Here is a 10,803-nt window from a genome sequence, read left to right on the forward strand (position 1 = left end):
AGAGGCGCCCCCAAGAAACATCGCAGCAGAGACTAGGAATTAGTCTAATTGGAATTAAGTGCACTGCCACTTGCATCCCTTTAGCCTGGGGCCTAAAGGAGCAGGGAATGGAAGTCAGGCAAGTGTATTTCCATTTAAAGTTGCCCCTTTGCCCCTTAAAGGGTCATATGAGTGGGACAGACCTCAGTTATGGACCAAATCTCCATCTTCATCTCTTTTTTTTTCTTTGTCACTTTTCCTTTTTTAAAAAATAAAATAATATTTATTACTTTTCTAACAATTTAAACACTACAAAAAAGAACAATACAATACAATACAGAGACACTACATAACACTAACACATTAAACTAACAAAACAAAACAAAAACAGTTTAAAAAACATCAAACAATTTCAGTATCTTATCTTTCATTCACTTATTTCCACAACCTCCTCACACCTCCCTTTTTGTATTCCACTTCTGTTAATTGTTTCAGCAATTCCTTTCCATCTTCCTCTGTTTTCTATCCTATAATTATCTTAACACATTCTAACCTTATTTTTTCCTTTAATATTCTATTAATCTATTTATACTTAATTCCTTATAACATTTCTACTAAAGCCATATAACTTCATTCCAACATTCTTCTAACATTCATTAATTTTACAGTATTTCTGTAAATAGTCTTTAAACTTTTTCCAGTCTTCTTCCACCGATTCTTCTCCCTGGTCTCGGATTCTGCCAGTCATTTCCGCCAGTCCATCAACTTCATCTGCCATTCTTCCCTGGTGGGTAAATCTTGTGTCTTCCAATACTTCGCGATGAGTATTCTTGCTGCTGTTGTTGCATACATAAAAAAGGTTCTATCCTTCTTTAACACCAATTGGCCGACCATGCCCAGGAGAAAGGCCTCTGGTTTCTTCAGGAAAGCATATTTGAATACCTTTTTCATTTCGTTATAAATCATCTCCCAGAATGTCTTAATCCTTGGGCATGTCCACCAAAGGTGAAAGAATGTACCTTCAGTCTCATTACATTTCCAACATTTATTGTCGGGCAAATGGTAAATTTTTTCAAGCTTGACTGGTGTCATGTACCACCAGTTATGGACCAAATCTCCATCTTCATCTCTTTTTTTCTTTGCCACTTTTCCATGGCAAACCAGGTTCAAAGCAGCTAACAGCAACATCACAGGCAATATATGGCAACCATGACACCCCTGCTAAAAAGTGTTGGGGCTGATGTCCACCTAAAGGCTATGCCCTTTGCCCCAAAACGTTTTATCGTCGTTCTGTGTATGTACGTACACGTGCATGCCCTGAAAAGCTGCGTTGAGCCTGAAAGTGGCAGGAGACGTTTTTCTTCACAAATACTCCAGCACTCAGCCCTGGTATCGAAGACAGATTTCAAGAATGAGCCTCGACCCTGCTAAGAATCAAGTGTTGTTTCCAGATTGGGGGGGGGGGTGTCGCAAACGGGTGGCTGGCACCTTAAATAATCGGATTTTCCATGGTAAAGAGGGGGAAACGGGGAGCTGCTGCTTCGACGTCGTGCGGGCGCTGGGGAAAAAAGCTTGTTTGCGCCGGCAGCGCCGCTCCAGCGACAGGCGCGTGTGCGCGAGGCCGCGGCATCTTCGAGGGAGCCTCCAGTGCTCCCTTCAGACGGCAGAGGGAGCTGGCGGAGGAGGAGGGGGTGGCGCCATTCTCTGCGCACCTCCGGCTTAGGGAAGGTGGAGCTGCAGCGCAGGGCGAGGACCGGGGCCGCCTCCGCCACTGCCGGGAATAGGGACGTGCCGCCGCAGCTCCTGGGGCCATGGAAGAGTTTCACCCCCATAACGACGAGGTAGTACGGACTTCCCCCTCCTCCCCCGGCCAGCGAGAGCGGGGCGCCCTCCTCGCCCCAGCCCAAGCGCCCTGTCGCCCCGGCGGGCAGCAGTGACCTGGTTTTTCCTCGGCGCCGCGCTTGGCCGTGGCGCGCGCTTCTACTTGAGTAATTAGGTTAGGGACCCCCCGACTCCAGACACGCGGGGGCGGAGGCGCCTCCCGTTCCTGCCACCCGCTTTAAAGCGTGTGCGTGGAGGGGGGGGAGAGGGGCGCAAAAAAAACCCCAACAACAACCATGACTTCGTAAGAGGCCGGCTTGCGCTTTTCAGTCTCGCTCCGACGTGGGTGGGGGCCTGGTCTGCATAAAAATGTCACCTGGCTCAAGGGTTGTTGTTTTTTTTAAATGTATTTAGTGTACGTCTCCACCCAGCCAATCACAAGCGCCGCTTGTGGGATCGTAGGCGAGGGAGGCTCGGTCCGCCCCAGAATGCTGTCATTGCGACGCCGGTCCTCACGTGGACGGGGAGGGTTGCGCGCGCGCCCCCGCTCCCAATTCAGGCCACTGCAGAATAATGGCAGACGGTGGTGATGATGGTAACAAAATAGGGTAGTGAAAAGAGCCCGCCTTTGCTTTGGAGTGCAGTGGATTCCAAGGTTAAGGCCAAGGGAGGATGGAGGAGGGGGTGGGAAGAGGAGCACGTCAGGCAAGAATCCCGTGTTTGAATGCCTGCCGCCCTCTGCACACAAGTGAAAAAGGAGAAGACAAAACCTCATGCAGGTGGAGAAGGATGGTGTAAAAGAGAAAGGGTAGCGCTCTCCCTGGTCTGATGAGTTTTTATGTGTGCATCCAGGGAATCTTTTTTAATGTGGCAGCATTCAGACACACAATCCCTCTGCTCTTTTCCCACTTCCCCTCTTCTGCAGACCTTTCCCTTTGTTGTTATCCCTTGATTCTGTGACATGCTTAGCCTGGTATTTTTTTTAAAGAAAGTTGGGGTTGTATCCATTGCCAAACATAATCAGAACAGACCCATGTTTAAGCCTATTTAATTTCAGCGGGTCTACCCTAAGTAGAACTATGCTGACTACAACCTTTGGAGGGTCTGACTGTCATGTCAAAGCATTTAGGACAGGGGTAGGCAACCTAAGGCCTGGGGGCCGGATCTGGCCCAATCATCTTATCAATCAGCGTGTTTTTACATGAGTAGAATGTGTGCTTTTATTTAAAATGCATTTCTGGGTTATTTGTGGGGCCTAGGAATTTGTTCATTTCCCCCCAAAAAAATATAGTCTGGCCCACCACATGGTCTGAGGGACGGTGAACCAGCCCACGGCTGAAAAAGGTTGCTGACCCCTGATTTAGGATGTAGTTTTGTTTTATCCTGTGTCAGTCTTGTGTAATAGAGGATACTGCTCACTAGGATAAGGTGATACATTAGCTTTGACATAGATGCTGATGCATAATTTCAGGACACAGCCAGAAATAGTGTGATTGTAAAATCCATTTGGGATGCTGGTGATTGTGATTTTTTAATAACACACTTACGTAACTTGGCATTTATGCAGCTGCCGTGTGCATCAAATTCATGAGCTGGTGATATCACCAGAATAAATGAAAATTATGAATATAAGGACCTTGTTTTGGAGAGTTTTGTGGACTTTTTGAATAAATAAATTCTGTCTTGGTTCATTATTTCTTCCAAAACCTGTGTGGCAGCTGCAATTTTATTGTTTTATATTTTGTATTCTAAAATGCGTAAGCAGCTCTAGAATTAAATTTTATGAAGGGTGATAAAAATAATAATTTAATTAAATAAATCTCATATTATTACAGATGACCTTCAATGCTGAAGAAGCGCACAGTATTATTAAAGATGTAAGTTGCACGTTTTAGTATACAGTACAGTATTTATGTGTTTTGGTGACAAAATGAATTTTTGCAGTTTTCTGTTTCCAGGAATAATGGGTATCCCTGAAAGACTTGCACCAGACATCCTGTCTTGCCTATTCAAAACTGAGTCCCACTATATTTAGTGGGGCATACTCCCTTGCTGTGTTTAATTGCACTCTTGAGCTGCAGTCATATAGACGTCTATGGGGAATATAGCTAATTGAATTCAATGGGGCATTTTTCTGAATAGAGATGCATAGGATTGCAAGGGGTATAAGGAGGAAATCACTTCCCCTACTTGTGCTAGAGGGAAGCCTCTGTTGTACTGGAATCATTCCATGAATGGAAGGAACCCTTTTGATTCATGAAAATACAATTTTGGATACTGCCTTTTATAACACTCCACTGTAATGTTAAGTAGCGCTAAGTGTTCTGGATGTGTTCTGTTGAATTCTGCTAAAAAACCCAAAACCCTGTAGAACACAATTTGTAATGGTGGCTGAGATGGCAGTCCTGTGCAGGTGAGCTGCTTAACTGTCCTTGAAGTCAATTGGATTTATTTCTGTAGCTGTTGTTATGTTGACTGTTGTTTGATTGTGGTCCACGGTTAGCCCCGGCAGAGAAGCTGCTCATTATACTGAGGCAATAGGACCACCCTCTCTGAATTTCAATGCTGCAGCAACTCAGAATTGTAGCATTTACAATAATATATCCAGCTCAGCAGAATATTTTAGTCCTGTTGGGAAAGAAATTCAGATTATTAAAACGCTCTTCTGGATTCTGCATGTTTGTTACATGACTCTTACCACCGAGATAGGAATGGTATAAACAGTTCAGTTACTGATTTATGTGCCTTCATTTAGGAGCTCTAGCCTAGGAAAAGAGGCAAATGAGAATATCTTTCTGACATTTGAGTTCCTTTACATAACAAAGTGGGGCTGGCTTAAAAGTATATATGTTCATACTACTATCTATTTTTAATACTTGTATTTAATCAGATTTTAAAAAAGCATTTTATTCCTTTTTAGTGCATAGAAGGTGTTCTGGGCAAGGCAGATTACAATCACGACAATGTCAATCAATGGACTGCAGCTATAGTAGAACAATCTTTAACACAACTGGTAAAGCTGGGGAAAACGTACAAGTACATTGGTAAGATTCTGTGCATATATGCAGTTAATATTAATTTTCCAATTAATGAGGAGAAAATGATTTCAGGCCTACTTTTGTTAGTAAAGGACCCCTGACAGTTAATTCCATTCACAGACGACTCTGAGGTTGTGACCCTCATCTCGCTTTACTGGCCAAGGGAGCTGGTGTTTGTCCGCAGACAGTTTTTCTGGGTCATGTGTCCAGCATGACTAAGCTGCTTCTGGCAAAACCAGAGCAGCGCACGGAAATGCTGTTTACCTTCCCGCCGGAGCAGTACCTATTTATCTACTTGCACTTTGACGTGCTTTCAAACTGCTAGGTTGGCAGGAGCTGGGACTGAGCAATGGGAGCTCACCCCATCGCGGGGATTCGAACCTCCGACCTTCTGATCGGCAAGCCCTAGGCTCAGTGGTTTAGACCAAAGTGGCATCCGCGATCCTATATACTTTTGTTAGTAGAATGAGGCAGATAAGTTTCTATGTGCTGCACCCCACCTACCTTCGTGAGAGCATTGAAGGCAATTTTGCTCCAATTTATTATGCATTTTACTATAATAATATGGGATGTGGCGGGTTGGCGAGGGCTCTATTTTCAGATTCCCGTGGCATTTATTGGTCATCTGCTGTTGATTATCTGCATCAGAAAATTAGCCAGGCATTTTCAACAGACTTCATAAGCCTAGAATATCAGGGCTGTTCAGGAAGCAGTCCACCATTTTGAGGAGGATTATGTCTCACTGCTTTCTTAAATAAAGGAAATTTAAAAAAAAAGGATCACGCTTTTGTGGCAACCTAAATGTTATAATTCAACAGAATTTGTTTTTGGGAAAAGGCAGGGGATTTTAATTCATACTTTAACCGCCACTTAGTCCTTTCAGTTGTATAAAAGACTAGTGAAGTCTGATTGATTAATCTACTTTATTGATAAACATGGGATTTTGTTCTGTCTTCAGTAACCTGTGCAGTGATGCAGAAGTGTGGAGCTGGTCTGCATACAGCAAGCTCATGTTTTTGGGATACCACAACTGATGGTAAGTGCCTGCCTACAGAATTGAAGCAAACTACTTCATGAAAAAAATGACTTTTCACTTATTGTTGTGAAACATTATGCTGCAGTTGAAAGGCGGTTTGAATTGGCAGCCCACATATAGCCCCCAGGATATAATAGGTATATAATAGGCACTTCCTGAAATTAGGATCATTTCACCCAAACTATATGTTACCCACTCTCTTTACCCAGGTCCCCAAATGAGAAAGAGATATAAACCTGCTGATAAGGCCAGGCCAAAATGAAAAGGGCTGACCAATCGCTTTTGGTTGCATGGAAAAATGCTTTGGCAGAAGGCCAAGGACTGTTTCTTTAGATGAGTTTAAATCTGACACGGAATCGTTATTGATGCCTAAGTTTGAGTAGTATTTGAACTTCATTCACTCTCTGGATCAAATCCGTTTTACTGCAAGGCATCATGAAAGATAAGAGACTAGTCTCCTGGATACGTGGTTCTAGTTCATGAGGGCAGACATCGTTCAAAGCGCTGAACAGCTCTGGCAGACTTCACTCCTCAGCATGACTGTTCCAAATTCATAGTTATACAATTGAAAGAGAAGAACTAAGCTTAACAAGGTTTAAAAAAACCAACAAGTAATCATATATGCCAGTACTTCAGTGACCAATATGACTCGAAGCTGTGACGAAGAAAGAACGTTCATATTGTTGTAACTTTATATTCTTTGTGTTTTGTGCTCAGTAAGTTACTTGATTAAATATACTATGAGACTTGTATTCGTTTTCTACTATGCTGAGTACCGGTAGGAAAATGCTGAAATGTGCACCAGCACTGGCACTGTCCTTACTTTCTAAGAAAAATCACATTCAATGCAGCTTAGCAAAAAATGTAAAAAGAACCCTAGCAATGAAGCATACGGTTTTAGTGCCCTGAGCTGGCCATAGCTTTATGCCTGGGGTAGCAGTAGCCACCAGCACAAAGGAAAAACACGTCATTGTGCCTGAGTTGATCACCCGAGGGCTTTTAGTTTTTGCAGAAGTAGCTGGAGAGAATCAGGGGGCTGCCTGTGGCCTTATAAGAGCAGCCCTCTTCATTATCATTGGCAAAAGGTTTGATTTTCAAAGTGCTGTGGGTTCTTAATCAACTACAGGAATGGCAACTTGGACTAGATCACATGCCCACCATCAAAGTCCTGTTGACAAACTGAATCCATGCTGTAGTGTGATTTAATTCTATTTAACCCCAGTGACCATCTATGAAGGATTTTTCTGAGTTTCTGACTCCTAAGATGCATTATTGTGCAAGCGTTGGGACGAAGAGCATGAAAATGATTATCCAGAAGTATGTTCTGCAGAGTTCACAGAGATCTACTTCTTTGTAAGCATGTTTAGGGTTGTGGCCCAGATCTGTCACCAAAAGCAATGTCTGACAGCCTCTAGGGATTATCTTTTGTAAATGAGTTTGGGCTATTCGGCTGTCCTCTTAAGAATGAATATAGAACTTGACCACTTTCTCTTCTTAAATCTAAATAGGTACCTGCACAGTTCGATGGGAAAACCGAACTATGAACTGCATCGTCAATGTCTTTGCCGTAGCCATTATTCTGTAGCAAACTGGACAAATCGCACTAAGTTATGCCAAAGCCTTTAAGAACAAAACTATCAAATTTCTTATAGTACATTGTAAGAATGATTAAATAAAACTATATTTATGCACTAAAGAGAGAGCAGGAAATGTGCTATTAAAAAAAGTCTCTGCACAATATATATTATAGTATATATTATAGTAAAGTGTAATCGTTCGGCTTAGCCAGCTGGCAGCTTGCTAGAGACCAGCTGTAAAAGGAAAAGGACAATGTTTTGAGCATTCTAGGAATGTGGTTCTCTCTGCTCCCCACCCTGCAACTTGCAAGAAGTGATGGAAAAGTTACGTAAAAATAAGAAAATGCATGTTTTTCCCCACATTACCACTGGCACTTCATACACAGCAGCTTAAGATAAATGTAATCAGTAAGAGGCAAGAGAATATTATTTGTAACACACACACATATATAATTGGTTCTGAGTTATGGGAGTTGATGCCTTAGAATAGTGGTTTTAAACCTGTGTTCCAAGGAATCCTTGCACTCCCATCTGTGCTGCTTCAGTATAATGGCTGATCTTTGCCCCCTGAAAACTAGAGTTGTGAGAGCGTGTTGTTTGCTGTAATGCACACACTCATTTGATGCAGTGCAACAGCTACCACATAGTCTCATGCGCGCAACCCAGAACATAATTCCAGCATGAATAGGTCCCAGAGCAGGTGAAAAAAGTTCCCTGAAAGCTGTAAGTTTGAAATCCACTGCTGCTTAGACTATTAGTGTTTGTGATTTATAATGCATAATAAATTAAGCAGTGAGGGGGGAGGAAGCAGAAAAACCCAACAAATTATAAAAGAATATTTTCATGTTTTAGGCACAAAATTTATAAAGCCAAAGTACCTACTTTTCTCAAACAGGGTATGAATGTTCAGCAAAAGAATGTATTTTTCATGCTGTAAGGCTGTGCTTAGACTGTGGCACAATTCTTAAGGCACATTCGTCGAAGTAGGGAAATTGTATTAAAACATTCTTCAACATTTGGTTCAGTTATTGGTGCATTAACAAATATTTGGTGCATCAGCACAAAATCACAAACCAAAAGCATTAAAATAATGTGCAGATAATACATGTGCAAATACTTTAGATTAGGATATTAAAAGTTTAGCAATGCTCTCATGATACCATTTTATTGCATATCTCCCAGGCAGGACCAGCCTTTGGCTCTTCAGATTCTTGAAGAGAGTTGTGCTTGCTCATTTCAATCTATATAAAAGTAATGTTTCATATGTAGCACTTGGAAATAGAATAATTTGAAGTGGGGACTTGTCTGTGTCTTAAGGTGCACTTAGGCTGTAGGTATGTGACTTACAGAATAATTAACTGGCTACAGTCCTTACTTCCTAGTAGTGTTCATAGAGTTAGACCATAAATCCTTGCTATTTATGTTATTAGTTAAAATAATTCTGCAATCCTATGCTTACTTGAGAGAAAATTGCATTGAAGAGAGTGGAACTTACTTCTGAGTAAACATGCAGGGAATCAACAGTACGCGTCTTGCTTCCTAGATCTACCTAAATTAGAAAATTCTCCACTTCAGTCAAGTGGGTAATCCTAATAACTTGAAGAACCACTCAAGCAAATATTAAGTACCTTTGCAAATATGTTTAGTATATAGGATTCTATTTTTTCATAAAAAGTTACATTGTTTTGCAGCTATTTATATACCTAGTAGAACTTGAAGTTATACTGTTGCATTAAGCATTTTTGCCTTTTGTCAGAACTGCAACAAGCTGGTTTCAGTTGCAGTTTATGTTTAGAATTGTTTTATCATTGCAATGGTTTTGCTTTGAATTACTTTAACATTATAATATGTAAAGCACCAAAGGTCTAGCTGTTTTTCGTTAATAAAGTTGCATATTTAAGCAAATACCATGTTTATATTCCATATTGTTATAGCGTGAACACAGATATCTCTGTACTCTTTAAATGAATGTACCGGTACATATCTATAGCAACAGAACTAAAATACTATGCGAAGTTCTCTCACAGCTCTGGATTCAAAATTTGCTCTTTTTCTGGGTGCAAGCTATTTTCATCTTTTTCCTGAAGCAGTAAAAGATAATAATGAAGAGAGAACATTTTACAGAGGGTGGATACACTATAGAATATAGATGAATGCAGTTGTCTGAAACAACTACTAGTAAAGGGTTTGGCCAGAAAATAAAGACAAAGGTACAATCTACCTTTTACTCTTTTTTATAGTAAACTTCTGGTGCTGTTACTGAGACTAGATGGTCTTATTCGCAATTGTATTTCTGGGTTTTAAAAAATGCTGGCCACGTGACCCGGGAGCTGTGGTAAACGGCGTTTTTGTGTGCTGCTCTGGTTCGCCAGAAGCGGCTTAGTCATGTTGGCCACATGACCCGGAAGCTGTACGCCGGCTCCCTCAGCCAATAAAGCGAGATGAGCGCCACTTCCCCAGAGTCGGCCACGGCTGCACCTAATGGTCAGGGGTCCCTTTACCTTTACCTTATTAATTACATATATATTTCCGTGGGCAGCCCAGGACCTTCACACACACTGCCCAGACTTGCGCTCCAGGGAGGTCACTTCAGTGCTGCTAACGCCACAGTTCTACTTCACCCTTAGTGCCAACGCTATATTTCCCCTCTTTCTCCAAGCTATTTCTCTGCTACATTATCTTCATAGGCAACCTGCAAGGGTTGCACTGAGAGTGGCTAGTCTAAGGGAGCTTCATGGTTAACTAGGGACTTGAACTCTGGTCTCCCCAGCCCTTTCCCAACAGCTTTTAACAATGTGGACTGGCTGAAGTTTTTCCAGCCCAAGAAGTTGCACTGGAGATTTTCAGGGGCCATTGGAGTTAGAATGCTTCATCTCATTCCACCGACCTCCCCCATGCTCCAAGACTCAGAGTGAAAAAAGATTTCAATGAAAGAAAAGTATGTAACAATAAGTAAAATGAACAAGAGAGTATGGAGACTATGCAACAAAGCAAGGAAACATCTGCTGTTTCTTGGGGGAAGTGGTTATTTTATGTAATGACAGCTTGCCATTTGGAAATTATTACACAACGGGCAACCTTTCATCACCCTTTTGGTTTCAGTGCTAATTTCTGCAAGCAGAAAGAAGAAATAGATCAGTAATTAGAAGGATCTACATCCGGTCCCAACAGTTTTCATAAGACTGACTGCAAGTAAGAAGTCAAGCAGCTAGGTTGGGGGGCTGGTTGAAAGCAGCGTACAGGCTTATTTGCTCCAGCAGACCAGCAACCACTACATCCAAGCTATTTGCCACTATCAATACTTGGATCCTGAATTCCACCAACTAATTATGCTCTGTGTGAAGGAGTGCTT

The 10,803-nt window shown here is 41.9% G+C and overlaps 1 protein-coding gene across 2 annotated transcripts; it reads left to right on the forward strand.

Annotated features, from left to right (window-relative positions):
- The first annotated feature begins 1,649 nt into the window (after nt 1-1,649).
- On the forward strand, nt 1,650-7,570 carry DYNLT3 (dynein light chain Tctex-type 3). Of its 2 annotated transcripts, none has more exons than XM_082219993.1 (5): nt 1,650-1,820; nt 3,636-3,677; nt 4,721-4,844; nt 5,797-5,874; nt 7,383-7,570. In XM_082219993.1, the coding sequence occupies exons 1-5, from the start codon at nt 1,791-1,793 to the stop codon at nt 7,457-7,459; spliced, it is 351 nt and encodes a 116-aa protein (XP_082076119.1). In that variant the 5' UTR covers nt 1,650-1,790; the 3' UTR covers nt 7,460-7,570. The 2 variants fall into 2 exon arrangements, with proteins under 2 accessions (XP_082076119.1, XP_082076120.1); XM_082219994.1 differs by lacking the exon at nt 1,650-1,820 and adding an exon at nt 2,472-2,579.
- Nucleotides 7,571-10,803: the final 3,233 nt, after the last annotated feature.

The sequence above is a fragment of the Podarcis vaucheri genome, assembly GCF_965113315.1.
Source record: "Podarcis vaucheri genome assembly, chromosome: 4".
NCBI lineage: Eukaryota > Metazoa > Chordata > Lepidosauria > Squamata > Lacertidae > Podarcis > Podarcis vaucheri.